This window comes from Felis catus, chromosome B2 (assembly GCF_018350175.1).
Source record: "Felis catus isolate Fca126 chromosome B2, F.catus_Fca126_mat1.0, whole genome shotgun sequence".
Taxonomy (NCBI): Eukaryota; Metazoa; Chordata; class Mammalia; order Carnivora; family Felidae; genus Felis; species Felis catus.
Genome location: NC_058372.1, coordinates 121,839,584 through 121,861,657, shown reverse-complemented (window position 1 = coordinate 121,861,657; position 22,074 = coordinate 121,839,584). Strand labels below are relative to the sequence as shown.

At 34.7% G+C, this 22,074-nt stretch overlaps 2 protein-coding genes across 12 annotated transcripts in view; both read left to right on the top strand.

Annotated features, from left to right (window-relative positions):
• AHI1 (Abelson helper integration site 1) overlaps positions 1-22,074 on the top strand; it is a 207,419-nt gene that overhangs the window by 58,457 nt on the left and 126,888 nt on the right. For all 11 annotated transcript variants that reach the window (XM_045058091.1, XM_019831276.3, XM_045058092.1 and 8 more), the window contains 5 exons: positions 188-417; positions 2,468-2,574; positions 5,661-5,779; positions 8,542-8,672; positions 10,634-10,774. In XM_045058091.1, coding sequence (XP_044914026.1) covers positions 188-417; positions 2,468-2,574; positions 5,661-5,779; positions 8,542-8,672; positions 10,634-10,774 — 728 coding nt within the window. The remainder of the gene's footprint in view (positions 1-187; positions 418-2,467; positions 2,575-5,660; positions 5,780-8,541; positions 8,673-10,633; positions 10,775-22,074) is intronic.
• On the top strand, positions 4,689-5,214 carry LOC109499911 (40S ribosomal protein S12-like). The gene has a single exon (XM_045058097.1). The coding sequence runs from the start codon at positions 4,772-4,774 to the stop codon at positions 5,144-5,146; it is 375 nt and encodes a 124-aa protein (XP_044914032.1). The 5' UTR covers positions 4,689-4,771; the 3' UTR covers positions 5,147-5,214.

Sequence of the window (22,074 nt, the reverse complement as noted above, 5' to 3'; positions counted from 1 at the left end):
GCTTTGTCAAAATGTAAAGAACCCCAGCCATCAAATCTTTGATCATATTATTTTTGATTGTTAGGAAATTTAGTTTACCATTGGTTGTAATCATTGCTTACTTGAGTCCCATTGGCTGTGTTTTTAGAGAAAGTTTTAGAAACTTGTGCATCTCAGAAGCAATATATAACTTTTTATCCTTTTCCAGGATATGGAAAAATGAAATAAATAGTACCAGTACTTTCAGAGTTTTGCCTCATCCTTCTTTTGTTTACACGGCTAAATTCCATCCCGCTGTGAAAGAGGTGGTGGTTACAGGGTGCTATGATTCCGTGATACGGATATGGAAAGTTGATATGAGAGAGGATCCTGCCATATTGATCCGACAGTTTGACACACACAGGAGTTTCATCAACTCTCTCTGTTTTGATGTTGAAGGTATGTCACAATATATTCCAAATGAAAGATAGTTGCATGAAGAATTTTTTTTAATTTTATTTCACCAAGATAATTTTTTAAGTTTGAGAGGGATTTTGTGTATTGATAATTGTACGTATTTGTATATATGTGTATTTTGCAGATCATATGGTAGATGTAGGCACAGATTTAGCACTGAGGGAGTTTTGTTTGTAATGTTAAGTTCATTAAATTCCTAAACATTTATATTCAACTAATCTTTACTGTGAGAACCAGTCATATGTCAAATCTCATAAATATATTTCATTGGATTGGTGATTATCCCCTTAGTAGGTTTTTTGTTTTTTTTTTTTTTTTTAACATTTATTTATTTATTTTGAGAGAGAAAAGTGTGAGTGGAAGAGGGGCAGGGAAAGAATCCCAAGCAGGCCCCACACTGTCAGTGCAGAGCCCAATGGGGGCTCAAACCCACAAACTGTGAGATCATGACCTGAGTGGAAGTCGGACACTTAACTGCAACTGAGCTACCAGGTGCCCCCTGAGTAGGTTTTTTTTTTTTTTAAGTGGCTTTTGAGTGAAAGGGTTAAAATGAGGAAGAACGGGAAATACCAAAAGAATATTAGATAGATAGTGGGAGAAACCTGTATTTACACTGTGTACTGAGCACCACTGCATTCAGCTAACAGTTAGTAGGTATATGTTATAGAGTCGTCTAAATGTATCTGAAGAAATTTTCAAGAAAAAAACATTTTCTATTATCGGCAATGCTTAAAATGTTTTCAGCTTTCTCGTATCATGAACATGATTTCTGTGAATACGAATTTTATTTATATATATATGTGTGTGTATGTTTATATATATATGTACATATATGTTTATATATGTATATATATAAAGCTTTGTTGCACTATTATTTTCTTAACATAAATTCCTAGATGTGAGGTTACTGAGTCAAACATTTCTGGAGTCCTTGCTATGTGGTTTAATGTTTTAAATACTTTACATGTGTAAACTAGTTTATTCCTCACAAAATCTGTATGATTATGGTATATACCTTCACAATATTTCAGACGCTGGGTATACAGACTATAGCTATAATTAATTAGTATGGGATCCAGATCAAAATGACAATACTGCTAATATATTTTAACCATAAGGATGTTAAAAAATTGGAACACATTTAGAAAAGTCAACCAAGGATAGAAAGGTGTCTGTAAACTTTGTCATGGTAGAAGTAACTCAGATTATAAAAAGAGGAAGGAATTTCTTCAAATATTTGACTAAGACCTCTATACATGAAACAAAGAAAGTCAGTCTGTGTTGCTTCCAGTAGGTAGAGATGGGACCAAAGCAGCAGAAGGCAGATATTCTTTGTTCAGAATTAGAAAGAACATTCTAGTGTACAGAGTAGTTCATCAGTTGAATAGCTGCTTTGTAAAATATTAAGTTCACAGTTGCTAGACAATTGTCTGTTCATTATGGTGTGGTAGATATTCCTGAGTGGGTGTGAAGTTGAATTTGATGGTCTCTGAGGTTCCATTCAACTATGAGGGGGTTTGACTCTAAGAATGTATGTTAAACTGAAGCACCTGTTACTTATTATTTTATTCATTCCCTGATCATTTACTGAGTTTCTACTGGTATCAGGCACTTTGCTAAAAGTATGTATAAAATATAGGTGTTTTTCCAGTAATACAAAACAGATTATACAGGTTAATGAAAGTAAGCAATACAGACATACTGGATAATTCAAATAATTTGTTTGGCTTTATAATTTGAACCATGTACAAATGCACTAAGATGCTCATTTCTTTTTGTATTCAAGTTCAAGTAAGTGACAAAGGGAAATAAGTCAAAAGTAATTCGGTAGAGTGAAGAATTCATTTAAAGATCATTGGGATTTGACTACAAATTGTGTTTTGGTTTTTGGCCTTTTTTTTTTTCGCTAAAACACCTTTTAATACCCCTCTGATTCTTTGTTATACTGGGCTGTGTTTTACCAATTTCATATTATTTGTTTCTACCTGTGTGTAGCACTTATAAAAGAGTAATTTTACTTTTTTTTAAATAGGTCATCACATGTATTCAGGAGATTGCACAGGAGTGATTGTTGTTTGGAATACCTATGTCAGAGTTAATGATGTGCCACATTCAGTGCATCACTGGAGTGTAAATAAGGTATAAAATCATACTTCATATTTAGGGTTTAATTAAAGAAATTAGAAAAAATTGAACCACATGAATTTAAAAATATGATGTCAGGACACTCTGTTCTCTCTTCTCAAAAAAAAGTGAAGTTTTTCTCAGTCCCTGCAAGCTATCATTGATTCATTATCAAGTCTTCCTGATGGCTAATTGGTGATATAGCAACTTAGTGAAAATTTTCATTTTGGTCAGACTTCACTTTCTTATTTTGAACCCTAATTTGTGATATGGCGTTCAGTGATCCACTACTGAAATTATGCTCAAATGAGGCATATGTTAATATTACCATCTCTAAGTCATAACTTCTGTTATCTGCTATTCATATTCTTTCTTTTGACCCAATAATATCACTCTAAAAACAACATGCTCAACATTTTAACAGTCGTGTCTTTCACAATGATGTAATCAAAATTAAGTAATTATGAGTGGGGTCTGCTCTTCAATCACTATAATTGCTTTCATTTAAACTTTGCTACGTAGGCAGAAACAAACGAATAATCTTTCATTTTTGGAGTGTTTTTAAGGTGGCTGGTACATTAAGCAATTTTGTTGGTGCATATTCAGTACTTTTTAGTTAAAAATACAAAGTGAATTCTTAAACCTGAGTTTTGTATAAGTTGATATAGTTTCTAATATGCTATAATTTATTCTTAAGTTTTTGTTCTTCTATAACAGTTGTCCTCATTTGAAGTAAAGACATTCATTTTTGGAGTGTTTTTAAGCAATTAAGTGTTTTAAGCAATTTTGTTGGTGCGTATTCAGTACTTTTTAGTTAAAAATACAAAGTGAATTCTTAAACCTGAGTTTTGTATAAGTTGATATAGTTTCTATTATGCTATAATTTATTCTTAAGTTTTTGTTCTTCTATAACAGTTGTCCTCATTTGAAGTAAAGACACTCTAAGTGAAAAAGAATTTTTATGAACTTTAGTTGAATCTATCAGATCTGTTTAAAAAACTGTCTATTCTATTTTTAGTCATTCTCATCTAGTCTCTCAGATTAATGATTGATGGCTTGGAATTCGTGTTGTAGATTAATTTCACACATTTTGAAAAGAACTTTCTAATTCTTATATACCTGAGGGATTGGCAAAACTCCAAAGTCACCTATTCCAGTAATTTGCGTGTAAAATGCGAAGTCTGTTATTTGTGTTAAATATCGTGTGTTTCTTTACCTCAGTATAGTTGTTAAAAGGCAAATTTATCTTCAAAATCGACAGCCTGGTAGTTACTTGAGACAGTCCAAAATAAAAAGTCAGGAAATGAACTGGAATGTCTTTCAGTAGCTAATGCCCTAGAACAAACTGTAGACTCTGATTTCTTATGTGGTTCTCTTCAGCCAGCAGTGAGACATGGGAGGTTATACCCAGCTGTCCCTTAAGATGAAGTGTCCGTGTGCTGTTGCACACACTCCTTGTTACAGGACATGGGCTTCAGAACTAGGACGTTTTTAGTTTGAAGATGAGTACGATAAAGAAAACTATAAAGGAAATCATTAACAGATACTACAAACGCTAGACCTGCTGGCACTTTTGTCAAATTCATGCCTAACATAACTTGTTAGACAGCTCTGTGTTTTTGATTTTGCACCTTTGCATCTGTGTAAATGTTTCTCAGACCCCCAACAGTGCATCCCCGACCCCAAGTTGTTGTAGTTCAATTAGTATAACCCCCATCTGTGCTGTCAGTGTTTGGCTCTTTTCTGTAACTTTTAAAAAGGAGCTAGCGGTGGGTCTCAGTGTCAGACAGCGATAGCGTGGGCTCAGCTGCTGCTCTCGGAACTGTAGCCCTCTGTACTCCAGCTGGTGCCAAACCGCCCCTGAAGAGGAGACCCCTCTAGGAACTGGCGACAAAACATAATGTCGGAGCCTCGAAGGACATGAAGGCTAATTCCAAATTCTGCCTGCAGGTTAAAGCAGACTTTCTGTTGACTCTGTGGACTTTAGTCTGAGCAGTTTTGCTTTAGTAATTCTTCCTTGTGAGGCTTATCCAGGCAGATTTTCCTTCAGTATGTATGTCTTTCTTGACATCATTAGCCAGGAGTCTTCCATGGCTGCCTTAAATAACTATCAAAAAAAAAAAAAAAAATCCTGGAGGCTCAGGTGCACTTTAGGTTTGGCTCCACCATAAACCACCACCACACGGAGGAAGGCATTGCTGCTAGAGGTGTAATGGACGTTAATACTGCTTTACAAGAGGTGCTGAAGACCACCCTCATCCACGGTGGCCTAGCACGTGGAATTCGTGAAGTTGCCAAAGCCTTAGACACGCATCAAGCCCGTCTTTGTCTGCTTGCATCCAACTGGGATGAGCCTCTCTCTGTATGTCAAGTTGGTGGGGAGGCCCTTTGTGCTGAACACCAAATCAACCTCATTAAGGTTGATGACGACGGGAAACTGGGGGAATGGGTCGGCCTCTGTAAAATTAACAGGGAGGGAAAATCCTATAAAGTGGTTGGTTGCAGTTGTGTAGTGGTTAAGACTATCTGTGGCAGAGAGTCTCAGGCCAAGGATGTCATTGAGGAATACTTCAAATGCAAGAATTGAACAAATAAAAATCTTGGTTCTTGTTCCTCAAAAAAAAAAAAAAAAAAAACCTAAAACTACAATCTAAATTAAATGAGCTCAGAATAAGATGCCAATAACATACCCTTTTCAGGATAAAGTGGAAATAAGTACATGAAAAAATGATCTCATACTGAAATAGAATTTGAAAGTTAACTCCGTACTAACTTTTGAAGTTACAAAAATTAGAATCTTTCTTATATGATGGTAAGCAAGAAAATTCAATGTTAGAAGTTATGTTTTAAGAAGTGCTTTTTATTTGGGGATATACTACAATAATGCTAATTAAGTGTAGCCGTATATAACAGTCAAAAAATACATATTATCAGCTTTATTTTCAACCTTCATTGGGAATTCTTTGGCTAGCAATTTTAAAGGGCGCTTTAAATTATAACTGAAAATGACTTCTTCAAATTAGTTTTGTACTCTAAAAGAGGCTTCATATTCAATAAACTGTTCAGTGCTAATATTTTATAATCTTTTTTAATCATTTCAGGAAATTAAAGAGAGTGAGTTTAAGGGGATTCCCATAAGTTATTTGGAGGTTCATCCCAATGGAAAACGATTGTTAATCCATACCAAAGACAGTACTTTGAGAATTATGGATCTCCGAATGTAAGTATATTTCAGTATTGACTGATTAAGCACTCATAGAATAAGAAATGAATTAATTCATATTTATAAAATGCAGCTGTAGTTTTTAAATAGACAGTTTTCCCTCCAGAGGACATCTGACAGTGTCCGGAAGCATTTTTGAATGTTAGCATTTAGTGGATAGAGACCAGATAGTATATAGTGGATAGAGACCAGAAATACTGCTAAGCATCCTACAGTTTGTAAGACAGTGCCCCCACCTCACAACAAAGAGTTTTCTGGCTCAAATGTGAATAGTTCTGAAGTAGAAATATAGTCAGTTGCTCTTTGTTGTCACAATTAAAAAAAAAAAGAAGAAGAAGAAACTTCTGCCTTAGATATCTTTTACTTTTATGATACTGGTATAGCGTAGTACTCTGATATACTACCATAACAGAATGAGATGGCTTTTGATTCACATGTCCTGGTTTTTCTTATTCTGTTTTATTTCTAAATAAGGAAAGGAAATATCCTTAATGTTAAAAGCAGAGCAGCGGAATTCTGGACAAACCAGCATGGTCTTCTGATGGTTCTTGTTTGGTGTTAATAGTACTTGTAAAACAAACAAGAGAAGGCTAGTTCTGTTGTCACTATTGTATTTTGAAAGGAAAATGTGGTAGTCTATACTAGTTTATTCTGCAATTATCTTTTAGGGCTAACTGTTAAGGCCTTCAGTGTTTATGTGGAGGTTATGTGGAGCTGTTCAGGGTACTGACATCAGTGCTATGAGAGAATGATTAGCAGAATGAGTTCATTAGGAGTTTATAATCTAGTTGAACTGCCTCCAAAATAACTCACAAAACATTTAATGAGGCTAAATTGTGAGATCTTCTAGGATTGGAATCTGCTTATTCTTCTTACATACATAGTACCTATGTTATGCCTGGCTGATAGTAAGTACTTGATATGTATTTTTTTTTAATGAAGATAAATACATAATAAGAGGATTATATCTTTCATGGCAATAGTAAAGGTGATGATAGGTCTACTATAGTCTTCTATTAAAGGCTCTATGGAGAGGCTGGCCTTTGAGCTCGGTCTTGAAGGATGGATGGAATTTAGAGAAGATAGAAGTGTTGTCAGGAGGGTGGAAAACATGAAAAGCCTGGAATAAAATTCAGAGGTAGGTTAATAGAAGTTGTGTTCGAGGCAAGGTGGGTAAATCTGTAGAAGCATAAGTTTCTTGATAAGGAGTGCTGAGAGAGAATTTCTTTGGTTTTAAAGGTTACTCATTTATTTTGAGAGAGGGTGCACATGCATGCAGGGGAAGGGCAGAGAGAGAGCAAGAGAGAGAATCCTAAACAGGAGAGCATCCTAAACAGAATTGTACAGAGCCCAACGCAGAGCTCGATCCCACAAATTGTGAGATCATGACCTGAGCCGAAACCAAGAGCCGGACACTGAGCCAACTGAGTCACCTAGGAGCCCTGAGAGTTTTAGAAGTAGAGATTAGAGCCACATTTTAGAAGGTCAGGCCTTAGAAGTTTGGTTATTCTCTTTTTAAGTAGTATGTAGTATTCAGCTTAGAATCATGCTTGAGCTCTAGAGGCAAACTGCTTAGAGTCAAATACTGCCTTTTCCATCCCTCACTAACTGATTAACCATTCTCTGCCTCTCTTTTCCTCCTCATTCAAATAGGGGAAATAATATACCATATTTGTAAGGGTTTTGTGGGGAATAAATTAGTTTACACATGCAAAGTGCTTAAAACATTACACCATATAGCAAGGACTCTAGAAATGTTTGACCCAGTAACCTCAGGTCTGGGAATTTATGTGAAAATAGTTATAAAGCAGGGAAAAAGTACAATTACACAAGCTTGTTCATAGAAATCATGTTCATGGTAGGAGAAAGCTGGGAATATTCTGTTGTCTCATAGTAGAAGATTTCTTAAGGTACGTTTAGACTTGATATAATACATACCTACTAAAATGATAATACCTAATTTATACGCTCTGACACAGAGGGCCGTTATTCATGAGTCATTGTTAAATCGGGGACAATTGTGTGTCTACCTGGCACATAGTGAGCACTAAGATAATGTTAGTTATTATTCACAAGCGAAAAAGTCTAGAAAGTTATATACCATATTTAATAGATGATTTAATTATATTTTTATCTAATATTTCTGGAAGTGTCCCAACTCTGCATTGTGTGATTTTAAAAATTTATCACATGGGGTGGTAAATGGGTGGCTCAGTCAGCTCAGGTCTTGATCTCACAGTTTGATTCATGCTATTGAGCCCTTTGTTGGGCTCTGGATTCTCTCTCTCCCTCTCTCTGCCCTCCCCTACTCGTGCACACTCTCTCTCTCTCAAAGTAAGTAAACTTTTTTTTTTTTTAATTTATCACCTGTAAAAAATATGAGTATAAAATTTTTGTACATTTTTCAGTAACCAACTCAAATGCTACTTCTATAATATAGGCTCTCTCTGCATAGCTAGAAATAATCACTTTTATCCAAATCTGCAAAGTACTCTTTTTGTTCTTTTATGGCACTTTCTGTATCCATTTTCTGTTTTACATGGATGCATTCCTTCTCTGTCCTGCTAAATTAGAAACTCCCTGACCTCCGGGACTATCTCTTCTTTATTCTACATCCATCATAGAATGTCTCCCATGTAACAGAGTCTCAAAAATCGTTAAATGCAAGTAAAGTATTTAAGAGAAAAGGGTTTGTGTTTTTTTTTTTTAACCACCAGTCTCTTCCATGGTTATATGTGTGAAATCTTTTTTGTTTATAGATTAGCAGCAAGGAAATTTGTAGGTGCAGCAAATTATCGGGAAAAGATTCATAGTACTTTGACACCATGTGGGACTTTTCTCTTTGCTGGAAGTGAGGATGGTACAGTATACGTTTGGAACCCAGAAACAGGTAAGTATTTCATTTATCTTAAAAATATTTTTTGGTTTGTTTTTATTTTGAATGAAGGTGAAAACTGCCATTTTCTGGAATAATTTTCAAGGAAATTCTGATTTCAGGTTCTCAATTATGTTTATCCAAATGGGAAATGGGAAAGCTGATAATGGAACTAAGCTGCAGTCTAAATTTGTGTTAACATTCTGTTCTTTACTGTTTTGATATCTTTCACATTATAATTCAATGTTTATAATGAGATATTATCAATCTTAAGAGAAGTATTTTTTATTGTGGTTGACATACAATATTATATTAGTTTAAGCTGTATGACAAACATAATGATTCAACAGTTACATAATTACAGAATGCTTGCAGTGATCAGTGTAGTTACCATGTGTCATCATACAAAATTATTATAATATGATTGACTATATTCCCTATCCTATGTTAAGAGAAGTATTTAATTAAGATTGTAATACAAAATACAAAATATTTATAAGCTGAATTTGGAATATAAGTGAGTATACAAATGGCTACATATCTATAATATATTTTTGTTAGAAACAAACATATTCCTGTCAAAGTTTTGATGTCTGAAACTTAATAGCAGCTTACCCGGGGCGGGGCGCCTGGCTGGCTCTGTTGGTAGAGCATGGAACTCTTGACCTCACGGTTGTAAATTCAAGCCCTACATTGGGTGTAGAGATTACTTAAGAATAAAATCTTTAAAACAGAAAACAAAACAAAAAAAAACACCATTTACTTCAATTACTGTAATTAATTACTCATTTGTGCCTCACCTTTGCTTTTCAAAAGAAAAGCTAAAACCACATAAACATTTCTTAGCACTAAATTGAGAGATTTTATAAAATTTAAAATATCTTTAATCAGTAGTATTTGGTTCACTGTGCTTATTCTCTTAATTTTTTTTCCAAGTGTTTATTTAAATTCCAGATAGTCAACATACAGCGTAATACTAGTTTTAGATGTAGAATTTAGTGATTCAGCATTTACACGCAGCACCTGGTTCACATCACAAGTGCCCCTCCTTAATCCACAGTCTCTCGATCTTTTCTTTAACATTTTTGACTAGTCAGTTCACTTAGTGTTTTTTTTTTTTTTCTTATCATGTTTCGATACTTTAAGATCGGTTTGGAAGTGTTAAATCTCTTTTCTCCTTCAATGAGTAGATCTAGATTCTTTGCTTTGTGAGTTCTGTTTTTCATAGGTTCCTTAGGCCTCTACTGTAGGTCTCTTTTAGCGATTAATAATCAGATATATCTTTAAAGCAGGTGGTATCTCAGTCTCTGGGGAAAAAAAAATAGAAAAATTTATTCCCCACCAGATCTCCCTCAGCCAGACAGTATCTTCAGTTTTAGAGCCTGCAGTTCCTTATGAGTTCTCCCTGAGTTCTTTGTTAGTTGGCATTTGCTCAGCTCTGTCAGATTTCAGGGTCAGATACTTCTCTACTAGTAAGTTCTTTGTTTTTATTTTGTGCCTGGAAAACCTCATTGAAGAGGTTGAATTGCAAAGTAGAAAAGGTCCAACAGGATGAAAAATAAATATAAGAGTTACTTGGACGATTAAGTGTCCGACTTCAGCTCAGGTCATGATCTCACAGTTCGTGAGTTTGAGCCCTGCATTAGGCTCTGTGCTGATAGCTCAGGGCCTGAAGCCTGCTTCAGATTCTGTGTCTCCCTCTCTCTCTGCCCCTCCCCCTCCCCCTCCCTCCCTCCCTCCCTCTCTCCCTCTCTCTCTCTCTCTCTCTCTCTCTCTCTCTCTCTCTCTCTCTCCAAAATAAATAAACATTTTTAAAAAAATTAAGAGTTACTGAACTATTTTTAAGTATTTGAAGTTCTCATGTAAATAATATGAGCTTTATTACATACTGTAACTATTTTAGTAAGTTGCAGAATAATCTTCTAATGAGAGATATTTGAGATAGTACAAATGATTGAATGTCTTTTCTTATTTAGGAGAACAAGTTGCAATGTATTCTGACCTGCCATTCAAATCACCCATTCGAGACATTTCTTATCACCCACTTGAAAATATGGTTGCATTTTGTGCGTTTGGGCAGAATGAGCCAATTCTTCTGTATATTTATGATTTCCATGGTAAGTTCACTGCTGATAAAAATATTTCGAGTAACCTTTACTTTTAGACTGACCCAGGAATCATGAGCTCTGTAAAGACTATCAACCTTTGTATTAATAAAGCTTTCTTAAATATATTTTAAGACCCAAACAGATTAAATAGATTATATTATTATTATAACAGTTTATTTTTCCAAAAGCACTATCATTATGGAGTTTAAATATCAGCGAAGATACACATAAATGGTTGTGCCCTTATGTTGGAATCATAGAAAGGTAGTCATCACAAGTCAAATTCACCTAAAAATTATTTGAGAATGTATTAACTAAATTTCAAAGGTAAATAACATTTAGGAAATATGGATCTTTAATGTTTTCAGTTGAATATTTAATTTCTTATTCCATATTTCTGTTTTTCACCAGAGCACATAGTTATAATAAGTTATAGTTTCAAGAATTTCTTAACCTAAAAGGAAGGCAAAAAAATCAAGTGTCAGTGAAACAAGATCTGGAATTGGAAATTTAATGTCTTTTTTTACTCTAAAATTACACTGCTCCATCATTCTGAGAAAAAATAAAGAAATAAAGATTCTGGACACATTTTTCGGAATAATATAGCATTCTTAGAATTGTTTGGATTTATGCTGTATTTCATACATTTCTTTAATTTCTTTCCTGAAATTAGGATTTCATTGTTCTACATCGCATTGATAGTGCTGTCACTCCCAAAATTACAGTTCCATTTTCTTTATATATTAAATCTTGTTCAAAAATAAATGGTCTTTATTAGTTTCTGATTTGAGTAGGATGTCATATATCATCATTCACTGTTTTTGCTAAGCTAGGATGGCTTACATACAATGTCATAAATGCATAAATGTGCAAATACATCCATTATAGGTAACATGAATGTGGGATTATTTGGCAAAGAGTTTTAAATTTAAATGAAATACAAGTGGTTACGTTTACTGTGTTCACGCAGATCACACAGAAATGTTAGCGTTAATTGGTTATTTGTTAATGGTTGTGATATGTGCTAAATTATTAAACAGTTAAGTTCTAAGCCTGAAATTGTTGATCACTGAATGGGTATTATTATTATTATTATGCTATTCCAGGCAAATTATATTAGAAAATAATTTGTAAAATTGAAATTTATTTTTAAAAATCTTACCAAGATGTAACCAGTTTCTCTAATGCATATTCAAATCTGGTGACTGGTGCAAACATGTATCCAGAGACAGGTCTTTCTCTGTGCCAACTCTAAATCTTCCTGTGAAAGAGAGTTACACCTAGGCACTTATTCTTAACCTGGGACTGTTGTACAGAAATCAGCAGTGCAGTTATTTCCTCAGAACCTTTAGAGGTTTCACAACAGTCTTCATTTAATTCCTAATGTGCTTTTCTTTAGGCTTTGGAAATTTTCACTACACATGCAAGTGAAAGTCCCACTCTTATCTTTTTTTTATTCAGTAATTTTTGGTCATGGATCAAGGGTTTCCATCAGATTAGCCCAGTTGGGTTTGCCAGTTTGGTTTTGAAGCAGTAGGCACCTAGACTAAGAAGTCCGTTCTAGAAATGTCAGTAGAAAGAGCAAAGTGCTTTTAGGAATTCAAAAACAGAGGTTTTAGGTTCCTTTCTGTTGCTGTAGTGACCTGGTGCAAGCCTCTTGCCTTCCTGAAGCTCCATTTCCTGATCTGGTAAGTGGTACCACTACTGTTTAATACCTGTGCCACCTAAGAGAGCCATTTGTGGGGAATCTGTGAGTCGGGAACTGGGAAAGTACTTCATATATGGAAAAGGACTATATTAACACAAGGAAAAAGGTAAAATGGGTTGTTACCATATTCATTTAACCCATATATACTTGACTTTGTGGTAATTTAGGTTTTAATATGCTGGTAAGCATCTCTCTATGAAAGGGAATTGAAAAAAAGGGTTTTTTCCCCTTTCATTCGTTCTATTGACAGCCTTTATTGGAGTATGCACCTTTTGGGGTCAGTTGTATTAGAAAATAAATCATGAAGTTAAGAACATCATGTTGTACCTATACTGTATTACTGTCAAAAGGAAGGAATTCAAAGTGTTTCAGAAATTAAAAAGTTCAGATAATAGACATGGAATTTAAATTATTTTGTACCATGATTTTAGAACACAATTTTCAATATACTGATACCTTTACAAACAAAACTCAAAATGTTTCAACACATTTTCCTAACTCTTTGTTGCCTATTTTTAAAATGAGGAAGCTTAGGAAGAAGTTACATAATCCTAGGCAGTCCAAGATTTAGCACAGTTCTTGTGAATGGTATATATTCATAAGAAAACAGAAAGTTGTTTTCGATCCAAAAATAAATTTTACTTATTAAATACAGGCCAGAATCATCAAGTGAAATAGTGTTTAGATTTTTTATTAAAACATATAGTATTTATTATTAATCTTTTACAGGTTTGCCTTATATTTTATTTATTTTTAATACAGGAATATTTTGCCCAGACTTTCTTGTCTGAAAATAAAGTTTACATGTATCTTTATATAAATGTTTTAATGGTATAAAATTTGAAAGATACAGAATAGTTACATGATTTTAAAATAGTATTTATCAGAGCTGCTCATTCGTTTAGACATTTTTCAAGGAAAATGGAGCAAACTCATTTTTTTTATAAGTTGAATAAGCTGTGAATGAGACCACAATGGTAGCTAAATGTATCATCTGTCTTTCAGTTCTAGCAAAATCTGTGAAGAGTCAGCAAGCATCTTTCCCTGCTAAGCATATGTTCAGGTTGTGGTCTTTTGGGTCTTTCATTCTACTGACTTTTTGCTGTTTTTGGTAAGGAACACAATTTTTACTTTCAGAAGGCAGTTTTATTTGCCTGATGTTGAAAGGGTTAATCATCTAGTAATACAAAATTTAGTCACAGAGTACCACAAATAATGTACTTTTAGGATTCCCATAATAACAGAGTACTAGTCAGAAGAGAACGGCTTCCACTGAATTAAATTTATGAACCTAGGCTCTAGCAGTTAATGTTCTGTTATTAATATCTGTCTACCTCCATCTCTGGGATCCTGTTCTACATGTGATGATAATCATAACTAGTACTTACAAAGCACTTTCTTTGTTCCTGGTACCGTTTTAAGCATTTTATATATATTCACTTCATTTTTCACAATAATCTTAAAAGATAGGTGCTGTAATTATCCTCATCTTAATGAGCCAGGACTTGAATCCAAAAAAACTACCCTTGGAGACCATGCTCTTATTTGCTACACTAACTTGCCTCTTTAGGAAATTTCCTGAAGTACTAGCTTTTGATTGTCTAATAAGCAGACTTTTTTTTTCTGCAGTATCATTTACTTTATGCCTCTTGAGTATGTGATTTTTTTGTATTATCTGTACTTCATAGGGAGCAGAGATGGAGGCTTATTCATCTTTTTATTACCAGTACCTAGCCTGAATACTAACACACAATGAAAATACATGTAGTATTTTAAGCAGGATCAAGTCTTAAATTGGTAAATTGTCAGCATTACTTGATAATCCCAGGTAATGAGCCTGACGTTCCACTAGGTGGCAATCTTCTCTCTGAATCAGATTAACTCTGGAGTACTTTTTAGTCGTAGTGGCTTTCTGAGGGAAGACAAATCTTTATTGAGCATCTATTGTGTGCCAAGTTGAACAGAGCTATAAAATCCAGGAATCAGACTGAGATTACCATGCTCCTTTCCAGTCTTTTGTGCTTTCCAAGTTGTCGATTAAACCTCTGGAAGAATTTTAGTTAAACTGAACAACAATCTCTAGCATTGACACTAAATGTGATTTTATTATTGGATTCATGTTCATTAACAACCACCTACATTGTCATTGTTGATGGCTTTATTTTGCACACTGCAACATACTTTACCAGAGTTCAAGGCAATGTATACCTTTATGTTCCTATAAAAAATTTGTTATATAAGTTGCTTATTGACCAAAAGTCCATGGTGTTTGCAATGCCTTATGTCTAACATAGTACCTGGTATATTACTGATGTGCAATAAGTGTGTGAAATGAGAATTACAGATCCTATAGAATAGCATTTTTCCCTTAAATTTTATAAAAAACATAGAATGAGAGGCATGATCAGTGAGTAAATTGGGGGATAATAATAATAGTGGTAGTAGGAGCTATCATTTATCAAACATTTACTGTGTCCCCTACTCTTTTTTTTTTTTTAAGTGTATTTATTTATTTATTTTGAGAGAGACAGAGAGTACAAGCAGAGGAGGGGCAGAGAGAGAGGGGGACAGAGGATCTGAAGCGGGCTCCTTGCTGACAGCAGAGAGCCTGATGCAGGGCTTGAACTCATGGATCATGAGATCATGGCCTGAGCCGAAGTCAGACGCTTAACCGACTGTGTCCCCTACTCTTATGAGCATATTACATACATCTTCCCATATAGTCCTCTCAAAACCCCACAAGGTAGATGCTATTATTATCCTCATTTTGCATATGATGAAACTGAGGCACAGGGAGAATGAAGTAATTTACATCAGGTCACACATTTGGTAAATGTTAAAGTTTACCCAGCTAAGTCCAGAGCCCATAGTTTTAAAACGCCAGTCTGCTTACTTCAGTCTTGGCATTTCCTGTTTCATGAAGTAACTTAGTTAAGAAGGTAACCAGATATTCCTGTAATAAAGTGTGTTGTTTGTTTTTAATTTTAATATTTCGAAAAAGCCCTTAAGACTAAAAGGAACTTTGGTTACTTAGTATTATTAATAGTTCATTCCTTTACAAATGTTGGGGACAATTACAACGCATTAAGCAGTTGTATTCTCAGTATAGTCCAAAATACGAATTATCTTTATTATGTAGCATTAAATTTTAATGTAACTAATTTTGTAATATTTTTGCAACAAGCTAATATGTAGCTGAGGTAAATTTAATATGCATAGTTGTCTGTATAAATTTAATAGTGTTCTTAAAGTACTAATGATGAATGCCTGAAAACAAGCTCGGTTATTACAATTCTCATACTTGGATAAGGTTATGCAGTAACATATATAACTGATGGTAGGTCCAAGTTTAAGTGTCTATTGTTAGCCTAGTAGAATTAAGAGATAGAAATGCCATATTTGAAGATATGCTTAAACTACCTATTTCTTGGTTGTATCCTGAAGTGTCTACTTTAACATTCTGTGCAAAATGGATACTTTGATTTGGTTGTGTCATTCATAGATTGAGGACATATGAAAAAGTAGCTTTGAGCATAAACCAGAGCTGTGAATTCCTCATTCGGACATTTTTTTTTATGTTTACATTGGTGCTTTTTAAAGTGCATCAAGAAGGAAGAATAGTACAGTGTGAAATAGCAGTGTGGTGGGAAAGGCTGGAGTAGGAGTGAGCTCACTGGAATTCTAGACAAAGTGCCATCACTTTCTGCTTGACCCTGGTCAAGTAATTTAGCATTTTTGTATCTGTTTTTTTTTTTTCACTGTAAAATTAAAATATCTATCCTGTTTTATCAAATACCTCTCTTAGTGTTTTATCAAAGGCAAAAATGCAACTATAAAGCATGGTATAGAGCATTCGTATATTAAGAATTCATGAACCAGGCTTCAGTAGAGAAATCCTAGCCATTTTCTATAGCGATACACACATCACACACTTTAGTTGAATAGCATGACATATGGAAATTGATGGATAATGGAATAGGAAATCAACAGAAAGACAATAGCATGTACTTCAGGGGACCTGGAGATAGTTTATTATATTTTGGTGTTCAGATTTGCTGCATGTCGGTAGATGCTCTCCTATTTGGTTGGCTATGAGACATGGATCTATTACACTTTCTTGTATAGCTTTTTGGACAGTTTCTTTTTTTTTTTTTAACGTTTATTTTTGAGAGACACAAGAGACAGAATGCGAGTGGGTTAGGGGCAGAGAGAGGGAGACACAGAATCTGAAGCAGGCTCCAGGCTCTGAGCTGTCAGCACAGAGCCCGATATGCGGCTCGAACTCACGAACTGTGAGATCATGACCTGAGCCGAAGTTGGATGCTCAACTGACTGAGCCACCCAGGCGCCCCTGGACAGTTTCATTAGTAACACTTATAAGTTCTCTTTGACATATTAAATATTAAATATAAAATTACTAATGGTCCTGAATACACCCAAGCTATTCGAATCAGTGTTACTCAATAGAACTTCTCTAGTGCATCCATACAGTTTCTTAAGATTAGCTGAGTGTGATGCTAAGTGAAATAAGCCATACAGAGAAAGACAGATACCATATGGTTTCACTCTTATGTGGATCCTGAGAAACTTAACAGGAACCCATGGGGGAGGGGAAGGAAAAAAAAAAAAAAGAGGTTAGAGTGGGAGAGAACCAAAGCATAAGAGACTGTTAAAAACTGAGAACAAACTGAGGGTTGATGGGGGGTGGGAGGGAGGAGAGGGTGGGTGATGGGTATTGAGGAGGGCACCTTTTGGGATGAGCACTGGGTGTTGTATGGAAACCAATTTGTCAATAAATTTCATATAAAAAAAAAAAAAAAAGATTAGCTGAAGCAGGAACAAGTCGGGCCCAGTAAAGTACAATTAAAAAAACCATTATAAGCCCTTAAACATTCTTGTCCTGGCCCATTTAGACTGCTACAACAAAATACCAGAGACTACATGGCTTTGTAAACAACAGAAATTTATTTCTCACAATTCTGAATGCTGGGAAGCCCCAAGATCAAGGCCTAGCAGACTCGATGTCTAGTGAGAGCTTACTTTCTGGTTCATAGACAGGATCTTCTAGCTGTGACCTCATGTGATAGAAGGGGTGAGGGAACTCTCTGAGACCTCTTTTATAAGGCCACTAATCCCATTCATGAGGGCTCACCTCGCAAAGGCCCCACCTCCAAGTACCAGCACTTTGGGCATTAGAACTTCAACATGAGAATTTCAGGAGGACACAAACACTCAGACCACAGGAATTCCCTACACATTGCAGATGTTAGAGGAAGAGAAGGAGGGTGCTGCATAACTGCTGAATGCTGGGAAACTAGAAAAGCAGACCTGCCAGCTTACAGTAATACTATATTTAGAAATCGTTCATCTATAAGTAAAGAAATTAGGTATCCTGTAAAATGACTATACCCATTAACAGAGCTGTGTAAAATAATAGGTCTTGAGCAAAGGAATTAAGTGTTGAACCAAAAGGAAATCTTAATGTAATATAAGAGAAAAAATATTTTGTTTTTTTAGGTGCACTTTATTATAAAGTCAATAACATAAGTAAATATAGGTTTTAATAATAACAAACATGTATTCACTCTGAATGCAAAAGGCTCTGGATTAAAATATCTTATTTCCTCTGTTCTTCCTCCTATAAAGATAAAAATCTCCTGAGAAAACCACGTTATTTTTTATAATTGTTTAAGGTCAGAACGTACACAACAGCACTGAACTTGTATAAATCAAAATTTGATTATCAGTTATGAAAACATTTTATGAATTTAAGTGCGTAAAATTTAAAATCCCCAATTATAGCCAATTGTAGGCAGGTTTATAAGTAATTTGATGGGTATATCATTCCTTTAAGCAAATGTAGTTGCCACCTCTGTGTTCTTAGCACCTTGTGGGTCCCTCTGCTACACGACTGAGCACACAGTAGTACTTATTTGTTGACCTCCAAGAGATCCAAGCCCCAAGACGGGCCTGTGTCTTTGCATTCCCAGAGCCTGCTCTCATGCACTCCTAAAAAAGTGGTGGAAGGATGGAGATGAGACTTACAATTTTGAGTTTTCTCAGGTTAAGTTAGTTTTAAGTGTACAAAGTTAAATTAGCCAAAGAAGAGAAAATGACTAAGTGAAGAAATACAGGTATTTAATTGCAACATTGTACTCCAATCATGGCCTATGTGAAAATGGTTTAGAAACCTTTGAAATGTTAGAAGCGTAGAGCTCAAGGGAATTTCAGAAAGCTTCCATTATGACCTATTTTACAGTGAAATAATCTGTACAGCGCTATACAAATAGGTGTATGTATTTGTGGAGGGTGAGGGAGGGGAGAATGCAAAGACTTGTAAAGTAGCTTCTGTTTCTAGTATCTGAGAAACTAGGTCTTTGAATATTTCTGCAGACTTCTGTTTTTATGACTGCCTTCACAGCACTAGAAGTGTTAAATATAAAGTATGATGTCCGTGTGACTCCTGGAAACCCAGTCAAATGTCTTTTGCATAGAAAACTCTCCTTAGACAACAGAAACAAATATTCATAATTGTTTGGGCTTTATTTTTGTTACCTGCATCTGTGTAGGCCATTGTAATCTTTTTGGAAAGGCATCTTTATACCACCAAAAATAAACAGGCAATGCTTTTTGTTATTTTTACTTGTTAAAAAATTCCTTTTTTAAAGAAAATATGATACATAATACTTAGTGTAGCATAATACTTAGGAAATACAGTTTGGCAAGAAGAATAAGATAAATATCAAAATCCTGCTATCCTGCATAACTGTTGCTTATATCAGCATTTATGTGCTTCTGTGCTCGATCACTCATAGCTTCAAGTTAAATCGTGGTGGGCTTATTAGGTAGCTACCAAGTACAGAAAAACAGAGAAATCAGAAAATGCCATTAAATACTTTAAGTCCAGCTCTACTTTCCACTCAACAACAACAACAACAACAACAACAACAACAACAAAACAATGAAATGTTAAAAGAACAGTTTTGAAAAGCAAATAAGGCAAAGATGGTGAAACATTATTTTTATCTGTTGATTCATTCATCCCTGGCTCATCTACTAGTGTTAAGCCTTCAGTTTCCAATTTCAAGAGCACTTTTCTTTCACCTCCTCAAAGTTTCTGTTGTTCTTTAAACAATCTGAATATTTGAGAGTAAATTTTCAGTGTTAGGAAGGGAAGTTCAGAACGTGTACAGAAAAGTAGTGGGCAGACCCATGAAAATCTAAGCATAGAAGCAGCTACGCTTCCATCTGCAAACAGTAGTTGGGTATTGAGGAAGGAGCATCCTCTGGGATGGTAGGTTCTAAGCAGGTCTTCTCCCTCAGTATTGTTCCCTGGTCCTTTCATCATTAAGGTCTGCAGAAAGAGAGCACCCGTTAAAGAGTGTGTGCTGTATTTAGAGTGTGTAAATGAAGTAGGGCATGAATACAGTGGTCAAGGCCCTAAAATTTTTTATATGTGCTATCTCAGATTCATGGTTGATGAAACCCCAAGACCGGTGACAAAACAAAACAAAACAAAACAAAACCACGTGATTATTCTTCTGTATATCCATTATATTGCTTTATAAACTATTTTTCCTGCAATTAACATGTTAGTAATATTTCATCATGGCAGCTGTACTTCTGTACATAATTTTAGTTGCTGAATTCCCTTTCATTAAACAAATACACCATAATTTATTTAAAATATTATTGTACAATTCCACTGTTACATAGTTTTTCAGTATTGTAAACATGACTTCAGTACTTGCCTGGCTACTCCATTTTGCTTCTTAGGAAAAAGGATCTTGAGGTACAGTGAGTCAGTTAAACAGGCCAAAAACAAACAAACAAACAAACAAAAAACATCATTTTCTAATTTGCCTTTTTTTCCGTTATTCCTTCTTACTGGTGAGGCTGAATATTTCTTTTATTGGCCACATAGTTATTCTTTTGTGAAATTTTCTGTGGTGGTCCTTTGCCCATTTTCTGATAGATTATTTATTTTTAATTCATTTTATGGGGACTCTTTGCATGTTAAGAATATTAACCCCTTTTATCACTAGTTTGTCATTTGCTTTTTTTTGTATGAGCAACATTATTAAGGTACATTGAAATACAGTAAACTGCATATATTTAAAATGTACATTTTGATAAATCTAAACATATTTAAACATGTGTGAAACCATCATCTCAATCAAGATAATGAACATATCCATCATTTCTAAGTTACTTTGTGCTTCTTTGAAATTTCTCCCTACCACATCCTTCCCTATGGCAATCACTATGAGTTAATTTCCATTTTGTAGAATTATGTATAAGTGAGACTGTTTATACCATGTACTCTTTTTTGTCTGACTTCTTTCACCCATAATTACTTTGAGATTTATCTCTATTTTAGCTTTTATTAATAGTTTATCCTTCATCCTTACAATGAGTATTGTTTCATTTTATGATATATCACAGCCTGTCTGTTGATGGAAATGGGGGTTGTACCCAGTTTTTAGCTATTAGAAATAAAGCTGCTATGAACATTCATCTACAAGTCTTTGTCTGAACACATGCTTTCATTTCTCCTGAGTAAATTCCTAAGAGTAGGAAGACTGCATCTAATTGCAGATGTCTGTTTAACGTAAGAAGCTGCCAGACTGTTTTTAAAGTGGTTATGCCATTTAACCTTTCTCCCAGTAGTGTGTATTTCAGTATCTCCATACCCTTGCTAAATTTGAAGTAGTCAGTCTTTCTAATTTTAGCCCTCTCTGGTACTGATGTGCAGTGCTATTTCATGCTGGTTTTAATTTGCTTATCTTTAATGACTAATGTTGTTGAGCCACCTTTTCATGTACATATTTGCCTTCCATTTATCTTCTTCAGTGAAGTGTCTGTTCATGTCTTTTGCCCGTTTTTTAGTTAGCTTATTTTCTGACTATGAAGTTTTAAGTGTTAGGTTTTCTCCATAAAAGTGGTGCTCTATTAGATACATGATTTGCAAATATTTCTCCCAGTCTTTGTCTTCTAATTCTCTTCTTAACAGTGTTGAAGAACAAGTGTTTGCAATTTTGATGACGTTCTAAATTACCAATTTTTGTTTTATATGGAGTTTCGGTTTTGTATCTAAGAATCTTTGCCTAATGCAAGCTCACAAAAGTATCCTCCTGTGTGTTCTCTAGAGAAGTCTTACGGTTTTAGGTTTTAGATTCATTTTGAGTTATTTTCTGTACATGGTGTGAAGTATGTATCAAAGTTCATTTGCTCACATATGAATATCCATTTGTTCTAGCACTATTTATTCAAAAGAACCGGCTTTACACCATGTCCGTACATGCTGAGCTCTATTCTGTTCTCTTATCTATTTGTTTATCTTTGTGCCAAAAACAAAGTGTCTTGATTACTACACTTTATAATAAGACTTGAAGTCAAGTTGTATAACTCCCCCCTTTTTTTTTTCAGCTTGTTTTGACTCTTCTAGATCCTTTGTATTTCCATTTGAAGTTTAGAATTTGACAATTTCCCCAAAAGGGACCTGCTGGATTTTGAGTGAGATTACACAGATCATTTGGGGAGAATTGGCATTTTGACAGTATTGATTATTCAAACCATGAACATAATCTATCTCTTTATT